At 39.8% G+C, this 20,948-nt stretch overlaps 1 protein-coding gene across 1 annotated transcript in view; it reads right to left on the bottom strand.

The window, feature by feature from the left end:
* Window positions 1-20,948, bottom strand: part of TLN2 (talin 2) — a 175,042-nt gene that overhangs the window by 19,738 nt on the left and 134,356 nt on the right. Inside the window, exons 47-53 of the mRNA XM_009330049.1 lie at window positions 20,053-20,236; window positions 17,882-18,007; window positions 16,174-16,290; window positions 13,721-13,906; window positions 8,268-8,375; window positions 4,346-4,451; window positions 400-524 (exon numbers count right to left, since the gene is read on the bottom strand). Coding sequence (XP_009328324.1) covers window positions 400-524; window positions 4,346-4,451; window positions 8,268-8,375; window positions 13,721-13,906; window positions 16,174-16,290; window positions 17,882-18,007; window positions 20,053-20,236 — 952 coding nt within the window. The remainder of the gene's footprint in view (window positions 1-399; window positions 525-4,345; window positions 4,452-8,267; window positions 8,376-13,720; window positions 13,907-16,173; window positions 16,291-17,881; window positions 18,008-20,052; window positions 20,237-20,948) is intronic.

Raw genomic sequence — 20,948 nt, 5'->3', positions numbered from 1 at the left:
TTCTCCTGCTATACTACACACATTCAGATGAGAACAAAGGATCTTCAAAGGAAAGCAAGTGAGAATGACTCTTCACATCAGTAAAATGTGTTTGGAAACAGAAAAGTAAATAATCAACAATAATGATACTGTAACTCTTAAAAACATTTCTAACATTTGGCTTTTCTTCCTTTGCTTGCTCACGGCTGGTGCTTGACTCACTCCCTGCCAAGCATCTTTTTACCCTCTTCCTTCAGGGGTAAGTCCCATCCAGTGCAGTGCCTAGTGGCACCGAGACTGATGCAAGGTTTGATTGTTTATACCGTTATCGTGGACAGTAACAAAGTATACACCAATATATGGGCTATATGCATCTTCTGCTTTATTAACTTCAAAGAAACAATGGGGATGGACACTCACCTTTGGCTTGGCTCTTGGTTTCAGCTGCTCTAACTTCTTTGCTGCAGCCTCAATTGATGCTGCAGCCCCTAGTAGCTCTGTCTCTGCGATGACTGTTGGGTCTTCTGGATCCACCCACTCTGTCCCTGAAATTAATGGAGACGAAGACAATAACTTCAGTGCCACTGTGAGCTGCCATTCAAACAGGGTGATTTACAATCACACTTCAAGTGTCAAATACAGAATGCACATCGTAGAAAGCTGATTTTAGTACCATAGTGGCATAAAAACACTGTAGTTTATGCCACTGAGAACAAAATGTAAGTCAGAGTGAAAAAAGTATTTAGCAGGATGATTCTGTTATGAAAGTAAATTAATTAAGAACTGTGTAAGCAAAGCAGCTTCAAAAAGGGATACTGTCCATACTGGGAACAAAACTAGCTGTCACTCAACTTTCATTTATCAGAGCTCTTACAAAGATGAGCTTCTAACTTGACCAAGTTGTAAGGTACATTGAGAAGTCTGAGAGAATGGTAAAGAGGACATGTTATAGACAACAGATAATCATCCACAGCACACTTTTCAGTCTCTTTTGGCAGTGGTTAGAGATGAAGCTAGTATTGACTGAAGAAAGCACGCTTTTGGCAATGTGTTTCTAACAGCAACGTAGAGAAGGCCAAAGCAGTTTCTGAAACATATCCAAAGGTCAACATTTTTTTTTTTTTGGTTGAGTTTTTGGCATTCTCTTGACTCGAAGAAATTTTGTAGGTCCACAAAATGAATGTTTGGCTGGAAGTGATCTCAGATTTTTGGAAGTTCTCAGTGCATTATTATTCTCAATTTCATAACATTATTCTGTGGATGACAAGATTCAGAAAGCATCCATGTTCTGGATTGAGGGAAGCAATGAAACAGCCAAAAGGAAAGTCAGACGGAGAGAGAAAAGGAAACCAGAAAGAGAACTTCTAAGTCCATAACTCTAAGGGCAAGGGGAGGAAGTGGCGTCACAGATGGAAACAGAAAAGGATGGGAAACAGTGTACACCAGGCAAAGGAAGACTAAGCTAGAATGAAAAAAACAAAGAAAAGAAAAAAATATCTCAAGGCCTTTTTAAACTGACTGAAACTGGATCAGAAAGTTTGGGTGAACCTAATATTAAAATAGCAATTGAAACATTAATCGTTATTAAGGAAGAGCGACTGAGGAGAAGGATACTGGCACTTGCCTCAGAAATAGCATAACCCACGTCTGATACATCAAACATCAAAGGAAATAACCTTGAATGCTTATGGATCAACATTGCACCAGCTAAAGAATGAGGCAGTTTCTGCTATGGATGACCAAATTACAGGATAATACAAAATGGCTGGCTCCCATTTATGATCACAGAGTCATAGAATCATTTAGGTTGGAAAAGACCTTTAAGATCATCAGGTTCAACCATTAACCTAGCACTGCCAAGTCCACCACTAAACCATGTCCTTAAGTGCCACATCTACACATCTTTTAAATACCTCCAGGGATGGTGACTCCACCACTTCCCTGGGCAGCCTGTTCCAATGCTTGACAACCCTTTCAGTGAAGAAATTTTTCCTCACATCCAATCTAAACCTCCCCTGGTGCAACTTGAGGCCATTTCCTCTCATCCTTTCGCCAGTTACTTGGGAGAAGAGACCGACACCCACCTCGCTACAACCTCCTGTCAGGGAGTTGTAGAGAGCGACGAGGTCTCCCCTGAGCCTCCCTTTCTCCAGGCTAAACAACCCCAGCTCCCTCAGCCGCTCCTCATCAGACTTGTTCTCCAGACCCCTCACCAGCCTCGTTGCCCTTCTCTGGACACGCTCCAGCACCTCAACGTCCTTCTTGTAGTGAGGGGCCCAAAACTGAACACAGTAGTCGAGGTGCGGCCTCACCAGTGCCGAGTACAGGGGCACGATCACTTCCCTGCTCCTGCTGGCCACGCTAGTTCTGATACAAATGATGTGCTGGGAGAGAACTGAAGTACATGGTACTGTAATCCTAGTGAGCTACGTTTCATGCTGCTAATCCCTATATAGTACGTATGTATGTATTTTATATCAAATATCAAAACATTACCAAAGACAATTTCTCAGCTCAAATGGTGTACAAGATGAAGGAATTCTACATTAAAACCTAATATTGGCAGATAAGCAGGGGAAAAAAATATTTTTGATATGGGTAGCATATATAAACACAGTCAAAACCAAACTTGTAAAATGTAGCAGTTCCTCTTCAAAAAAAGGCATTTCACAAAGGTGAAAACATTTACATGCTAAATTGGTTAGGAGACAGAATTTTATCATGTGTCTATAAATGAAAATTAGGAATGAAAATTGGGAACGGTTAAAAAACATTTTACTTTCCACAAAAGTTTCTAAAGTGCATAAAAAAAAAATCCCCTACAGGCAGTAAGTGAAAAAAGAAATAAAAAGTAAATTTTTATGTTAATGAATATGAATTAAAGTGCAAAAACTACTGGAAATGAATAAATGTCTCCAAAGATGAGGACAATAGAAAGATTTTGAAAAAGCATTTAGGGAATAGAAAAATTCTGCTGTTGCCTTGGCTTGTTAGCAAATGAAAATGGAAATATCGAAACATAAGAAAGAGTGCAGAAAAGGCTGAAGAATTCAATAAATCTACCCGATCAGGGAAAAAGCATAATGTAGATCACTGTTATATGAAACAGAGTAACTACATTAAGACATAGAGGGAAAAAAAAAATCAGAAAATAATAAGAGATTCTCATATATGAAAAGTGTTTAATCAGGATTCTTTCCCAAGGACTGATAAAAGCAGGAAATAACTGAGGAAAACCTGCAGTGTATATTACTCAGAATATCAGAAAAATGAGTATAGTGTTCTCTGGCCAAGCTTAGGAAAGAATGATTGAACAAATATGAATTTACTAGAAGCCTTTGTCGGGGGGACGGGGGCGGGGGGGGCAGGGACAGAATTAAAAAAAGTGATTACAATGCTTTGTTCAAAATATTTTATTGTAGCATTATTACCTATGAGATTAGAAAGCTCATATGCCTTTCTGATGGCTGTGAAGATTTCTTTAGACTGAAGTTCGCAGTAAATCTGGTAGTCGATGTGCTTCAGCAGTAGTGGTCTAATATTTAGTAACACCACCCTTCATATGTATTAATCTCATTTAAAATGTAGAATGTTAGAACTGTCGTCCTATGAGTTCGCATGCATCACTGGATAAAAATTTTACTAAGGAAGTCAGTATCTGAGAAAAATATCACTGATCTGTTATAAGAACAGTGAACTTCTGCTAAGCAATGGAATTAATTGCTTATTTGAGTGTTAAATTTATATTTGTCCACAAGTTGTTCAATTCTAAGAGTTCAGGAAATCCAGACCACAGTTTTCTTAAGTCTCATTGTTTCATTAACATACTTTGTCAGACAGAGGACTGTAAGCACTATAGACCTAAAATTGACATAATTGCTAGAGGCTGAGTATTAATTCAGTAAGGTGACGGTATCCCCTTTTATTTGAAGTTGGAAAGCAACTATCACTGCAAAGCAAAGGACTTATTTTGACTGAACAAACATGAGTGTAAGGAAAGGAACCAGCCATCCAATTACAATTCAGCCACCAGTTCAAGAGGAGTGATACTGTATTTTGTTTTCTGCTACTGTGGCTCCAGTGCTCTGCTTCATGGTTCCATCTTCAAAGGCCACATGATTTACAGATGACTTATGACAGATCATATGAAGTGGGCGAGGGTCAAATAGACATGTTTACCAACACTGTGAACACGTGAATACCAGCAGGGAAATTAAAAGAATAGAAGTAGGCGGTACCAAGACACCTAGAACATACTAAAAGGGTTTTTGTTAGTTTTTGGTTTCGTTTTAAACTACAAAAATGACAGATCATCATCTCTGGAGTAAAAAGCACACTGTACTGGTAGCCAGGCCGCCCAACTCACCTTTCATTGCTTCTGCTGATTGGATGAGCTCTGTAACAGCACCGGCAACCCGCTTGGAGAAAGAGGCCAACTGATGCTTTAGTTCTGGAGTCGTTTTTTGAAGGATCTAGAGAAAAAGATAAAATGTAATAATGCATATTAGTAAGGATTCCAGAGAACGCTGGAACATTCCCAAGGCACGCTAGTGAAAGATTTATTTTATACAGCAATCGTCTGAGAGAAAACATGAGTCCAGTGAGAGAAATACAATTGCCAACGAATCACTAGGAGCAAAGGTTTACACTGCAACATCTGATGCATACTAGGAAAGTGGCACTGCCTTGCATTTCTACAGGAACTAACAATATCGTCTGGAAGTTCTCAGTGCTAAAACTAGGACAGAATTCACCGAAACAGAGGTGCATGTGTGACTATGTGGGAGGAACACACAGCTTTAGCACTCTGTTCTCAGATATTAGTCGTTATACTTACGCATCAGGCTAAGTCTTTCTAAGCTGCTGGAGAGGAGCTAATTTTCTAGTATTAACAAACTGGTTGGTCACTATTTCTAAGAAATAGAATTACAGAGTTCTGCAAGCTAGCGCTAGTTGCCTGTTCTGGAAGAAATCAGCAATGGTGAACACAATGGAAATGCCAATCCTGGCAAGACCCTTAAATAGAAGGGAAAGAACGACACCTCTGAACTGAATTTGCATCAAGTATTAAACTGTGCTTCTTCAAATGGAAAACAGTCAGACATTCAGACAGCGAAGTTGAATTCTTCCCCTGAACAGGAACATTTGCATTTTTAATTACCATATTGTAAGGAGAAAAAGATTAAGTTCTGGAAATTCATGTATACTCAAAAACTACTTCTGAAAGGAGAGTGACAGATTATAGAGAGCGATTTAAGAGCTAAACAAGAGGTTGAGTCTCAAAAGTCACATTCAGGTGTGCATTTTCTTAATGTTTTCAAAAACTCCCCCGCAAAGCAGCTCTGAAAACTAGGCACACATTGAAAATACAGTTTATCTTTTTGTAAGCATGTTTCCCATTTTGCAGTCAAAGGCCTAACCCCTTACTTTGACAGAACTAAACTAAACTGAATTCTTTTCTTAACTTGGCCTGGTGAGAACTCTGCCACACGAGGAATTCTCTCTCTCTGGAACTGCCATGTCAATGTATGGGTGGACTGGTCTCCTGCTTCCTAAGGATGATCTTTAGTCAAGTAGTTTCCATAGAAAACAGAAGTACATGAATCCTCAATAGCTAAACAATCTGCAATGCTAACAAAATGTAACAACACAGTTATAACCAAGGTTTATAGACTGCATAATCCCTTAGTGTGGCAGAAATTTAGCACTGAGCATCTCAAGGGTTATCTTCCCGCAGAAGCAAAAATGTCCAAAAATACACAAATGTGGTCAGGACTATAGCAAAGAATGACATTTTCTGCTCCAGCAACTGTGACACTAGTGCTACCTACCTATGACAGCGGTGACAATGTTGGAATGGAACAAATGGAGGCAAATTTTAAAATTAGGTGGTTTACAAACTGCATTGTTTTAAAGCCAGTTTAGAACTCACAGCAGATTCTCATCCCCTGCAGAGTCATGTACAGGCATGGCGTGAGAACAACAACAAAAGCTTCAGACTTCCCCTCAACTCAGCATGCATCAATACTGACCGAGGTTGAGCATATGAATACGTAGGAGGGCAGGTCAGTCTTTAACCTTGCTAAGAATACAACTTACAAGTTGTTTTATATGAATTTGTGCATGCCCAACAGCTTTAATTAGTGTGTTCCCGCACCCTACCTCTAGGTAGGTGATTAGAGGAATATTCCTTTGAGCAATCAAGTCAGTTTTGTGCCACTTGCACAATGCAACCTCTGCACAAGTCAATACACTGGCTTAAGATAGATATTGCATCTGACAACTCTTGCACCTAAAAAGTATCATCTTCAAAGAAATATGGCTACTGAATAGTACTCCTTGGCATCCCTGTGTTGAGACACCCATGCAATCACCCCTAGCCTGACTACCAAGGGCATGACTGAACTTACTAACAATCGTATCACAAGGTGCCACGTGGACTAAGTGGAGATTTCTAATCTGAGATGATCTGCATTTCTGGGGGTTATAAATTAAATGAGACTGTAGACCTAGGGGTTCTAAACTACCAGAGTAACAGGGATCAGGAAGCAACAGGATTGTCTGACACTGAAACCATCTTGCTATCGTTTTCTTTTATCTGAGCAAGACAAATCTGAGCTAGGACATTAAGTTAGCAAGATTGCGTATGGCAGAACAGCTCAGGTAACCACAGAACAAGCAAACAAATCACTTGGATTACAGCTAGACTGTGTCTCTGCCACAACTCCCTAGAGTTAGAACTCAAGGGGAAGAGGGCAAAAGTCCCTAGAGCAAAAAGTCTGTCATTTACTTGGTTCAATGCTCCTCCAAAAGTGATCTTTTTTTCATCTACTTTCCAGATCCTGTTTACATTTATGGAGCACAGCCTGAATGTATTACGTGTGTATGCGACTAGTTCTAGACAGACTTCAGCAAAGAGTCAAGATGAAGTTACCATTCCACACATCTTTTTTTCCATGCAGGCGTGCTCTTCAATTGTGGTTGTAGTCTGGGTCAGAGACAGTTTTCTAAGGCAGCAAACGTCGAGGGGGGGAAATTTTCTTATGGCTTTAGGGCCCTGAATGTAAAGCAGCTTAAGGTAAGAAAGGCCTGTTCCACTTCATTGGAGGAACAGGCCTTTCTTACCTTAAGCCTCTTCACTTAAGCAGAGAGAGAAAAATAAAATGAGCAAAAATTGACTCAAGTCTTTGGTCTGTTCTGTCACATAGTTTGAAACAAGTACTACGACTGAGTTCGGGAGACCAAATCTGAAAAACTCCCTAAAGTACTCCTAAACTAAAAATGGATCACATGTCTAATGCTAAATTACTTACTGCTATGCAGCTCTAGGAATTACATTAACAAGTTCAATCTTTCTTGAACTATTTTCCCTGCTAGTGGCAAGCATAACTGTGACTTTACTTCTATGTTACGTATATTTCAATGAGTTGATGCAAATGATTAGACATGCTGTATTCTCAGCAGTAAAGCTGACTTGGATTTGCTAATCTGCAGTTAGTGGCTGCAAATTTCAGTTTCAGAGACTTTAATATGTCAGCTTAAAGCCACTTAAAAGAAATCTCTGGGTGTCCATGAAACTGATTTAAGACACCTCCAGAAACTTCAATATCTCACAAATGTTAGTTCAAACACGCATTATTGCTTCCTAAAAATGTAATAGGAACAGAAGAACAATATATTATGTGATAATTACATATGGTCAAAAAAGCCAACTGACAGCAGGATTCATGAGTTTGGATTTGAGTGGAGAAGTTTTATGCAGAGCTTTGGGGGTGTCATGTCTGGCATGAGTTGGTAAGCTCTTTGTGAGGCAGCGCTGGCTTGGGGTTTTGGGATGGCATTGATTAGGTGCCTCTTATTTTCCTGGAATCAGGACTGCAAAAGGCATGTAAAAGTGCTTTCATAAAGATTATGTAACCTCTTTGGTCTGGGGAACAGGAGTGTGCCTAACATGTCTAATGCTTATAGTGGGCTTAAAAGAGTACTGAAGTGTCTTATTTTAATTTCTTTGTCGGGGACCATTTTTAGGTCAGGACCTGTACTGCCTCCAGATCTGATCCAGAATTCAGTCCCATTTAAGTACTTCCAGTCTTCCTTTTGCCTCGCAGTTTGAGCTGAAGTACTGAGTTTACTTTAGCTTGCTTTTCCTGAATAACAGGAAAAAAAACCTGTTCATAATCTTGTGACAAACTGATGACACATTTTTATCAGCAGCTACTATAGAAAGAGGTCAGAGAGATTATTCTCTTTGGAAGGGATCCAGTATGTGTATGCAGACGACTCCTTACCAGGAGAACATGTTCCAGGAGTTCCAAGTATCCCAGGGTACATTCTGTTCCAAAGCGCAGGGCTCTCTCTCGAACTTCTTCGCTCACATCTGGGTGATATGATGCTTGCTGAGGAGGCAAAACAACATTAGTACCCCAAAACTGCTCCCACAAGAGGAGGTCAACACAGAGAAGATAGAGGAAAGAGAAGGGAAGAGATTTTTCGTAATGTGCAAATAACATTTGAGCTTGAGGGCCAGCCATTTCTGTTGTAAAGGTGTAAGCAAACTGTGCTTGAAGAGCAGCAGAGCTCCAGTTCTGAGAATGGCATTGGGAACACTTTTCCTTGTATCAGCACATCCTCCTGTCTGGGTCTGCATGTGCAGTCTTTCTTAAATGTCCTTCCTTAGGTATTGTCAGCAGTAGTACTACTTCCTTCTGCCAGTTGAGAACAAATAGAGAAACCCTTGAAGAACCATCTGAAGATACAAGAGGATTTATGATTTCTTCTAATGAAGGTATATCACTTGGAAAACACCTTGGGGCTGGAATGGGCTCTTGGGTTGTGTATATACTGTTCTACAGTGCCAAGGTTATGCTATTGTGGCTCTTCTTTTTTACTAATACCAACAAAAATAAAAATTCTAAGTGTGGTTTTGCCACCCACAAATGGCCATTTACATCTTACAGGTTAGAAATATGCTAAAACAATTTTTTAATTGTAAGCCTGCAGAGCCTCCCATCAAGGAATGAAAGCAGAAACGGCCATCTGGTTTAGAGACCAAAGCACTGGGCTGGCCCCAGAAGACTTTGGGCCAATCAGAGGTCAACCACCAGCCCAGTGCGTGGGTCAGTTGTGGGTGTCTCACTTGTCCTTCTCCGTTCTGCAAGATAAAGAGAATAGTTTGTTCCTTATAGAAAGCTTTGCAAACGGCAGATGAAAAGTGCTACAGAAGTGCCAGGATATCGTTATTCTACATGAGAGACAAAACCCAAACCAACCAACCAACCCACCCACCCAAAAAAAAGCGTTAGCTGCTTTTTGTTATCTGGTAACACATTGTAAGTAAAAGCTTATTAATGGCTTTAGCTCGACATAGGGATTTAAGACAGCAACAGGCAGTCCTGGAACCATCTGTTTAAATACGGAGAAGAGCAGCAGGGTCAGTTCTTTGACTTCTTAAGGATTCTAAGTATAATGTCTGACATAAGCCTGACTAATTCAACCATTTTATTTTTAATAAAAAGTTAAAGCTACAGCCAATTGAAGCCTTGTATTTTCTAAAATAAACTTCTAGGGAACTTTTTGACTGAACAGAAGTGCTAGTTGTTGACAATTGAAACTTCCTTAAAAATCTTAAAAATTTGCATTTCCTCTTACAGAACAGCTCCTTCCACCCCTGCAGGCTCATATCTTCCACTGGGACGGGGGATTATCTCGCTGCTCACTCATTTTGAGCCCTTCCTGCAACCCTCAACATCTCGAGCAAGGGCTGTTGTCAGCTGGGCCTGGAGCTGGTCTATGGGCTCCCTCTGCCGGGAAGTTCAAGATCAGCAGAGCACGAAAACGGCTCTCATTAGCAACCTTCATCTCTTCATCTTGTCAACAAATAATCTGAAGGGAAAGGAGACGGGAGGAAACAGGATAGGATTTTCCCCATCTTCAGCATACTTCAAGCAAGCTCCAGAAGCCCAAAAAATCCAGAACAGCTTATTTTTCATTTTCAAATAGGGCAGAAGGATGCCCCAGTGTTTCATATGAATACATTGTAAGCACCCTAATATGCCTCTTCTGCACTTAAAGATTTTTGTTACACATGCAGTTAGAGCAAACATCTGTAGGAGAGAAATATAAGCTTCCTTTTATGCTTTGCATACATAGTCAAGACTGATATCAGAATATTTTGGGAGCATTTTTAAGATTCAATGAGTCTTAAAACAAACCATATACTTCCCAGCAGACTAAAGAGGTGATAAAGTCATTTTAGGAAGACATTTTTGCAACCCAGAAACATCCCAACAGAAATCTCACTACACCAGTTAGGACTCACAACAGAAATGTTTACTTCTCCAGACTTGCACAGAAAGCCTGCCGAAGCACCTCAAACTGAAACATGTGTCCAAAGAACCAGAATACACATTTATTTCCTCATGCTGAGGCTTCTCTTCACTATCAGCCCTCATTTTGTCTTTCAAAACAGTAAGGCAGCAAGCACTACATGACTCTAGCACTATAACTTCTAGCCCGTCAACGCTGATGAGTAACTTGTGGAGGTAAAATGTACTGAGATAGTCAGAGTCAAAAAATCAGTGCTGTTTGAAGGAACCTGGAGAATTCACATAGTCCAACCTCCTGCCTAAAGCTGGGTCAACATTAAATTCAGACCAGATCACTTAGGTCTTTGAAAACCTCCAAAGATGGAGATTTCATATCCTCTTTAGGCCCCCGTCCCAATGCTTAACTATCCCTACAGTAGAATAATTGGAAGTTCCTATGTTTCAATTTTTGACCATTGTGTTTCGTCCCCCTGCCATGCACCTGATGTAAATAGCCCTACACTGCCCCCTCTCAGCAATCCCCTGGTAGGTTTTAGAGGGCTGCTGTGAGGTCCCCCCAAAGCCATCTCTTCTCCAGGCTGAACAGGCAGCTCTTCAGCATCTCCTCACAGGGTCTGTGCTCCAGCCCCAGCTGTCTGGGTGGGCTCTGCTGAGCTGGCTCCAGTTTAATCAGTGCCTTTCTTCTTTTGGGGAGCCCAAAACTGGACACAGTATTCTAGATGCAGTGCAATAAGTGCTGAGAAAAGGTGAATAATCGTTTCCCTCAATCTACTGGTTATGTAACGATCTCAGTCATTACTCGCTTCAATTATTTTCTATGCTTTTGACGGACCTTTCATACCTGTTTCCTTTCCAACAGCAATCATTAGAATAGTGATATTATGCACAGGTTACTTACTGCACAGTCATTATTTTATACGAATAGGTAACAAAGACAGAAATTGTTATTACCTTAGGGCCTACTCTAACCTTCAAGTAAATGTAATTACAGTGTTTCCACTGACTTTAATGAAAGTTGTTTTGGTTCGTTGTATCCCGCAGTAATCAACCTCATTGTCTTTTGAAATGACATCTACTTATAAGCCTAGAGTTAGTAATGAGCACTGTAAATTCATGTATAGCAGAACAAGCACAAGCATATATATAACTGCTAATAAGTCAAATCCCTTATACTACTTGCCTTAGGCAGCTGGCAATGAAACAGAACTTTAAATTTAAATTCCTGACACCAGGGAAGTCTGAGTTATGTTCTATACAATCCTACCATAGATCATACACACTCAGTTTTGTCTTAGCCCAAAGGACATCAAAATCTGATTATTTGTCAGCGCTTATTGTACAGACTAGCTCAATCACACTGGAAACCCCCCCAGTATTTGTCAAATACCACAAAAAACAAGTTGCACTGCATTGCACAGCTTTTACAGCACAGTGAGGCTAAGACTGCTGGTTCCTACCCCTAAAATTCAAGGGATGTGGCTTATCATGGAAATGCCATGTACAGTAATCGATTTGTAGAAATTAATGGCATACGATTTCTAAGTGTCTGAGTGAAATTTGTAGAAACAGGATTTTCTAAATAAAGTCTGGTACAAACTGTGTATTTAAAAGCTTTGTTAAATGACATGGCTATTTTGTCATACATTTTAGATAGTGCATAAAATTAGTATACCTGGAGACTTTTATTCCTGTTTGCCCAATAAACCGCCCTTGATTTTAGGAAAGCTAGACAAGATAAAACTAGATCTTACTCCTTGTCAGCATATCATTACAGGTAAGTAAAATGATTCCCAGCCATTTTCCTTCTGTAGATTGCTTTCTTTGTGAAGGTAATTCCCTGGGAGATCACAAATGCTCTTCCAGCATCCCTGACCTCCACTGTGCAGTTTGTAGGAAAGTTTCATCCTGTCGGCTGCTTGCAATGCAGGAACTCCGAAACCATTAAATTAACTGGGAGCAAATGTAAACACAAAAAGATGAATGTTCATAATTAAGTGTTCAAAATTACGTATCGGGCTGTATATTGTGTATGTGAGTGTGTTTATAACAGTTTTGGAAACAGAGGATTCTGTTCCTGAGAATTTGCTGCCTGTTTGGAGAGATCGAAACAAAAATGTGTCTGCACTAGCCGCTTCCAAATGACAAAGGATGTTTAGTGCGCCTCAGCATCTGAATTCATGCCTGAATTGATTTGTCAGAACGTTGCACAACTGTGAACTGTTCTTAGCCTCCGTTCAAAGTTTCAATTAACTGGATTGTACCCGAGACATATTAGGCTATGGTAGTTCTCATGTAAGTAGCCCAGTTGTTTAATTTTCCCATGCAAATTAGAGCTGCTTCGTTTTGTTGACCTTCTGAGTTTATGAAGTGGAGAGGACAGAATCAAAATTTGAAGCACGCAAAGTGGTCAAGAACTGTCAGACACTAAAAACCCTGTCAGAAAACTAAGTCAAAATAAAAAGTTTCATTCAATGGTTTTGTATAAATCCAGTTCTAAGTTATATTAGAACTTGCACTTTTGCACAAGGATCATTTTAAAAACAAAATTAACCCTTCCACCTGGGCACTATTAGCCTAAAAATTGATCTGGGACTGACGCAGGCAGTTAGAATGTGACCAAATACTGAAAATCAGATACCTCACAGAGAGCACCATTATTTTACTGTCATCTTCCATACACGTAAAGGCAAAAGTAAATAAATATAATTTACAGGCAAAGGCACTTTTGTGTTACTGCTGAGGACCAAAAGGAATGAGATCTTTAGAATCCCTTTTTTTTAAATTTATGCCTAGATCATTTTTATCATCAGAACAAAGCCTAATGGCTTAACAGCCATTTAATGACACATACTTTCCCCCCAGTTTTGCAGGTCAGTTTTTGAAAGTTGTCTAGCTCAAGCAAGTGTAGAAAACAGGGTACCAATATTTTTAGCGCAAAGGCAAAACACATTTTTGAAAAGCACAGAAGAAATTGAGCAAGCAGACAGGTTTGGTTAGGGGGGAAAGGACTACTAAAAATAGACCTGAGTGATTCCTTTCACCATTCCTTTCACCGTTCCTAGAAATACTGAAATCATATTTGTGACCATAGGATTATTTGTATATTCTACTACTTGCACAGATTGTTTGTCTTCCAGTTTAATAGGAGACTGAAAACTAGGAAATTTCAGGTCAAATAAAACTTCTCATTTTCACAAGAGGAAAATAGGCAATATTAGTGCTGCTTCTTTTTCTGTGCATAGCACAGAAAATCCTGAGAGAGACGTTCCCTTAAAATTATCATAACCATTAACTTTCTCATCTGAAAAGTAGAGCATTAATACAAAGAAACTGAACAGAAACTATAACATTCAAGGGATTTAGAGGCACACAAAAACCAAAAAAATTCAGTCTTAGGCAAGGAAGTGAATCTTTACCTTACAAGCTGTTAGCATGTCAGCTACTGCTTTGCGGCTCAGATTTGCTGTAGCAATCACATCCTCCTGTCTGCATGAGTTCCCAGCTGCAACAGCTTTGGCAGTTGCCATGGTGATTCCTTTCGTCATCCGGATTGATTCTTCAGGTGATGATGTCTTTTCTGGAACCTCGCTTGACTGAAACACCTAAAAGTGAAAGCAGAAGGAAAGCCTGATACCATTCAAGTCAAAGCAGAATGACCGTGAGAAAGAGACAGCAACTGGAAGCAGCCTTTGAACAGCAGGAAATTAGAAACATATTTGGAGCACTCGAATATCATTCTTGCTTGTCATAAGCCTGGTCCTGATAAGCCTGCTCACCTACAGACAGCAGAGAGAAACAATAAGCTGAGGGAAGCATACCAAAAAAGGTTAACCCATTCATCTCATCTGCCATTTCACTACCTGGATGACAGTGTGTTACAGACAGCTGTTCAGAGTGTTACAGGATCAAAAGAATTACTATTCCTTTAATTATATTCTTTTTTCATCCTGACTGCTGCTTAGGCTGGTCTACTCACATGAGGAGATCCTTCCCCTGCAAAGGCTGGGCCCTAGAAGCCCTTGTTGATAGCACAGTGCAGGACAGACTGAGAGCATCACTAAAATATTCAAATGTATCTTAAAAAAGTGGAGGTGGAGCGTTGTCTCTTATGCTATACTTAGTCTCCCTTCGAAACCTAAAGAGAAAATTTTGCAGGGTGAATCGTGTGAAAATAGTTCAAATTATCTGACAGTACACAATACTCTCACGAACACTGGAATACACGAACTGTGGTAAGATGTAGGTAGTAAGAGCCGGGTAACCTTACTTTTATCTTCTATTTCCTTTTCTCAAGCTTTAGTCTGTATTTGCTTACCATTCTTTTACTGTGCAGGGGCAATTCGGAGTGCACAATTAATCAGGAGAGGTTTCTTGACTACACACAGCGCAACCTAAGCAGGCTAGTGGTTACAGAACGCAAATGTCTGGACAAAAATGAGCCTGGTCTATCCCATGCTCCCGGTTCATCAGTTTTTCACTGTCTCGCTCCAGAAATGGAAGCGATGTTAAAAAATGAAGTCTAGTTAAGTATCTGAAGGACATCCCTCAATGTTGCTCAGATTCAGTCCCCTGGAGTTCCAAGTCAAGCTCAATGCATTTTCTTGAGCACATACGTGCCATCCTCAGTTCCTCTCGACCCTCTCCTAGTACTCTACTTTTCTCCCCATGAAAGAGATGACACCACCACCACCACAGACCCATTCCTTAGCAATGCTGACAAAAGGAAAAGCAAAAGGAGGAAAATTTCAAAGAGATACCAACCAGACTGAGAAAGCAGATGTGATAATGCACAATCCGTCAATGGCAGGTCTGGAGAGGTTTTAGATCAGAGTTATGGGAAGGAATGTAAAACTTAGCCAGGCCTTCATGAGCATACACGACAGTAACGTGCACTAGATATTGTACAGAACATTCCTGATCAGGTACTGAATCAGGAGTTTTTACCACTGCAGACACTGTATGAATTCCCAACAACTATATACAGATATTAAAAAAAAATAAAATTAAAATAAACAAGAGTTATTTCTTCATTACAACAACATTGCTCGCACGATGAAAAATAGATGTTTTATGGAGAGCACTTGACAAGGCAAAACTGTGCCAGTGCAGTTACAGTGTAAGAATTGCTAATCCACAGATTATACAACAAAATATTTTCTGCTGAAGACTGTGTCTATAGGGTTTTTTAATAGAAATGGACTGTAAGTAAAGGAAGGAAAAAAATCAGGCTTCTTCACAAACATGCAGGTATTAATTTATGTCACTGACTAGTGTACTAGTGAAAAAAAACAACTGAAAGCTGCAGCTGGAGGCTGTACTTTTATATCTTAAAGAGGAAGCAAAACAGTTGTCATGGTCTAACACCTAATTCGGGAGAGAATTCCATGCTATTGTTAATTCCTGCTCAGACAGAATATCAGATAGCAGGCTATGTATCACTGGTGGTATCATTTCATAATAAAGGAAAAACAGAAACAAGATTAAACTGCAGGTGCAATATGGCTATGATGCTGAGGAGACATTACCAAAGCCAGGATCAAAAAAAAGTGAACAGCATTGGACTGAGAAAAGAACATCTGTAGCAAAAGCTTAATGTCTGAAGAACAAAGACGCAGTTGCTTCCAAATTTGTACATGACGGTAGCATCTCAAATCTCAAAGTGGGGACTGGTAACCTCTGAAAGTAGATGGGCTGAAGTGGCATTGTAATTGTACTTTCGGAGATGATTTGCAACAGGTAGAGAACCAAATTGCACCCAACGCACTGCAAGGCAGTGAAGCATAGCTTGAGGAGGAGTGCCTGGGCAGGCTGGTTTGAGTGTAAGAGCATACTTTCAAAACCTGCCAGGTATGACTATTTTGTTCTGTACCGTGAGTTCCTGTTTGATGTACTCAATTGTGGCCTCAAGAGCTCTTGTCCCTCGAGTAGCTTCGTCTTCCACTGCTTTAACAGTCTTCAAAAGCGATGTGACATTTGTTACCATGACCTGAAGAAGAGAGAGGCAAGACAAAAATTGACTCCTTCCTCCCATTTTTCAGAGACAGCAGGTTATGAAGCAAGGCAAATGAAGCTAGGTAGCATTATTACTTCTAATAGGACCCAAGAGGCTTCAGGAACTGTACTTGTTTTGGGACTAAATACCAACTCTTCTGTTGGCCAGTTTCTGAAAGTTCCGTGTAAGTTGCAGAAATGTAGCACAACTAACTGCAGAGCGATACCATCTTAAGTGCGAGTGTTTCGGCAAAAATTTTACAAAAAAATGGAAAATTCACAACATTTCCAGGGTAGGTCTCTTATACAGATTGATTATGTTAGTGTCTTTTCTTCCTGCACATCTTACACTGCAAGTTGAAAGAGATGTGAATCAAGGTATGGTATTTCTTTTTGAAATTTACACTGTTACTGTATTGGATTGTAAATGTACAAAGTACATTCTCCACAATCAGATAAAACCCCAGGTAAGCAAGCAGCCAAACACCAGCCTCAAGCCCAAATGCAGATATAGAATCAGTGTTACTGTTCCCGTTACAAACCCAACAGTCCTGATGCAGAATAACCTAATCATCACTGTAATAACTACACCTTTCCTATACCCCAGTATGCTGAGATACAAATGATAGCTACAATGAAAAAAGAAGAGACAGGAAGGCCAGCTTCTTGACAATTATGACTTAAAACACAAAGAGCTCTTCACAGCAGGAAGAGCCAAGAAGCCACTTTTCTTGACTAGATGGGTCCTTTTCAAGTAGTGCCTCCACAATATACTGTTTTCATGTGCTCTGAAAGGAAGAGAGGCACAGGCCTTATAGGTAAGCCACAGACATGAGAGTGAGAAGAACTTCCAGCCAAGCAAGAAGCCACCATGACACTCTCATAATGTCAAAGCAGAAGTAATACCGCCTAAATCTTCACATCTGGAAATATTTTGTAGACATGAAGCCACAAAATCTTTGTGAGGCAAATGTCATAATACATCTCAGGTGCAGGGAAAATAAAGCACAAAGATATCACAGGTATGGTATAATCTGCGCGAATTTTGAGCTTTGATACCTATGTACTTCCTGGAAAGATCTAGGAGAGAGGGGTCAGAAATGCACAATATCCTACTGTAGAGTTATCGGACATTTGTTTTCTCTTCCTCCCTCCCTCCCTTCTCCCCCCCTTCCCCAAGCTGCAAGGTCTAAATAAGGAGGCTGCATGCTTATCCTGAGCATATGTCACTGTTTAGAATGTAGTATTTAGGTACCATTTTATACTGGATAAATTTTAGTTTATAACATTATTAAAGGAGAACCTGCCCTCAGATATGGGCTTGCAAAAGAAAGAAGTTTCTCTTTGGAAGGATTACAGTTCCTTCATCAAAAACACACCAGTCATCTGACAGCCTACAAAAACCAATAGCTTCATGGAAACTCAATAGTGTCTTCTTATTTTTCTGTATCATCCCAGGATGATAATGAACCAAAGAAAGAGATGAGATTTCAGGCAATCAGAAATTGCTGAAATCCAAGCTTCGCATGTCTATCAAGTGTGATTGCACAGATACTTTCAAATAAAATGTAAAAATAAGGTTTTACCTTGGCAGCACCTTTCAGCTGGTACATGGATGGATCATCTGCTGGTTTGCTGGCAGCTCCTTTGGTAGCACCAATGAGATCAGAAAGGGCCTTTGCAACATCCTTGATAGCATTGATCAGGACAACCTGTAGGAATGAGAAATAGCTGTAAGCCTCAGGCAAGAAATGGTAGCCTGGATGAGGGTGTGATTTTTAGAACACAGCTAAGGAAAAAATAAAACACAGCAAAAAAAAAAAAAAAAAAAAATCTACTACTGGTACACAAATAGTACCACCCTCCCTCTACCCCAGTAAAACACATAATATTCTGGAAGAGAAAAGCTGTGTTGATAGCTACAGTATTTCATACAACCAGTCAGAATCTATAAAAGCGACTATTTCCTGTGAATAAGTTGAAATGCCGATTGCAGGTAGGATTTCCTTCCTCTGAGCTTCCCTGAGAGGAGGTTTACTTTTCTCCACGTTCTTTACCCTTTGGGTAGAAGTGGGACGAGAGCAAAAAACCAGATTGATTATAAGCTTACAGTCTAATGCTATAGTTATGTACCAATTCTGAAATCACCTACTGAAAGATCAAGTGTACTTGCTACGGCTAGGTGTTAGAGGGAGACATTCTTTCAGGGAAAAGGAAGTTGAACCTCTGTAAGAGGCTATACAGAATTAAATGCTGAATAACTTGGTTGGCCTTAAAGTCGGGAAAAGTCAAATCTGGAGATATTGTCTCCTAAATCCAAGCTTAAAGACAGAAGTCCTAGACAAAATACAGACACTACAACAAGCTTGTTAATTATTTTAGGGTATTATTGGAATAATTCTCTCCTCCAAATCCTTCTCCTTTGCCCTTTTCACTAGTAAAAAATCAGAAGTTTTAAATATTTTGCTGGAATTCAGAAGAGTTCATTTTAAGGAAAATGTTGAAAGATGCATGAAAAATGAGAAAGCTCAGGAAAAAAATAAAGGTGTGGAACAATCACTTCTCAATAACCGCATTTCTGTAGCATTATAAATAATAAGAAAACAGCCTTATTCCTTCGTGTTTGTAGTTCAATGTAACTTACACAGAACTGAAGTCTTTGCTTTTCCTGAAAAGCTTATTTAGCTTTTGGTAGCTCGGAAGCTCTTTGACCACGGCAATAAGAAAAGAACCTAAGACACAGGACAGACTGATGCAATTCTCTGTTGTCCAACTGCCTACGTTGTGTGGCAACTTGCAGTGTAAGACATCTGAAACTCTATCGCACCAGGTAAAGCTAAGTGTTGCTGCTATGAAAAAATGTTGTGACAGTATCGTGTGCTAAAACTATTAGAAATGCTCCATTTAGGACACATGATGCACCTACAATTTCAAACTGGCCATATAAAATTGCTCCAAATAAATAATTACTTGTGCACAATAGCTTTTATTCTACGTACTGTATTCTCAGCTTTTACATCTAGAGAAAAACAATGTGTGATATATGTTTTGCAAATGTTGCTAGTTTATGGAAATCTTTCTGTTAAAAAAAAAAAAAGAGTGTGAACATCTCGGAAGTTTAGTCCATCATACAGGTCAAGCAAAACAGAAGAGACATCCCTTTCAGAGCATTATGCAAATGAGCAGGCTTTTTCAAACTAATTCGGTACCACCACAGGCACATCTGCAATATGCTTGCCAACCTCCATTTCACTAAGATCCAAACAAACAACTGAAGAAATATTTGAGATAATCTACACTGAAGGCTGAAGTTACTGAGTTAAATGAAAACCAACTCAGATATAGCTAGAGAATGGCAGGAGCCTGTTAGCCTCCACGAGTAACACACAGTGCGCAGCCCAGTTGTAAGCTGGATAAGTAGCTTTAAAGTCATGCAAGCTCTTTAGAACAAAAATGGGATGTCAGGGGTCCAATCACAACTTAGTAAAAACGAGACAAATACTTTGCCAAAAGCATCCCAGCTGGAACACACCCATGAAATAAAAGCAGAAGTGTTATACAAAGGCCTGTCTAGTTCCACTCAATGCTTTAACCTCTTGATTGTATTCTAAAAAAAGAGCAATGTCTGAGTAAACCCAGAAAAGTCCCAGGAGAGATGAACTGTGCTGTTTAAAAGCAAAAGTTGCACAAAGTCTTATCAATTGAAAACTGTCTCTGGCCTCCTTAAAAGTATCAGAAAAATCTTAAAACATCTCACCTGTGTTTCAGGATCATCAGATCCCAAGCTAGCCGCTCCCAATTTTACTACCTCAGCAAGTTGAGTGATGGTGTTAGCTGATGACTGAGCTGCTTGGGCCAGTTTGTCCTGACTTGAGGCAGCACCAGAAACCAACAATTTTGTATCTTCAACTAAAGCTTTTGCCGTTTTCAGGATATTTTCCCTGTAGCAAAAAAAGAGGAAGCAGTGAAGGAAGTGGAAAAGAAGAAGAGGAAAAAAACGTGTTTTTCGATGTTACGGTGACTAATGGCTACATAAAAGAGCTGCTGTAAGTCATCATGCCAGTGTCCACTCATGATAATATACCACAGGCCAGGCTGCAAGTAAAAAAAAAAGACGACTATTAAAACAGTAGCATTATATTTTGGGCTAGATGCAAGGCAGTTTATTAAAATGACCTCATCTTGAAAAGAAATGAGGCAGAGCAGTAGCAGAAGAGAGCACTGCATTTTAACGCCGAAAGAAAATCTGGCCATGCTGTGAGGAAAGTAACAGCTGTCAACATACTGTAAGGAAACTAAAATAATTATTTGTGAGGAAGGCAGTAGCAAGAATGGCAAAAGGAACAGAGAATGTGACCTAGTCAGGGTTCCCCCCACCATATACATGTTTTGACATGTTAGGATAACAAATCCAAAGCAACAGTTGGGTAAAAGAAGAAGCCATTTTGAGTATGCACTTCACAAATGAGTCAAGTTAACTGAGAACTAGAGCCATATTCATGTAAAATGTCAGCCTGGAAATTAACGACACCTGTATGAAAACCCCTGACTTTCAGTCTGCAGAATGGCAGCAACCTACACACCATTGCATCTTTCCTCTTTCTTGAGCAACTGGCAAGGTGGGAAATAAATGCTGGCCACGCAATTGTCGTG

Source organism: Pygoscelis adeliae, unplaced genomic scaffold (assembly GCF_000699105.1).
Source record: "Pygoscelis adeliae isolate BGI_AS28 unplaced genomic scaffold, ASM69910v1 Scaffold298, whole genome shotgun sequence".
NCBI lineage: Eukaryota > Metazoa > Chordata > Aves > Sphenisciformes > Spheniscidae > Pygoscelis > Pygoscelis adeliae.
The sequence above is the reverse complement of the archived record's forward strand: the minus strand, read 5'-3'. Positions and strand labels throughout refer to the sequence as shown.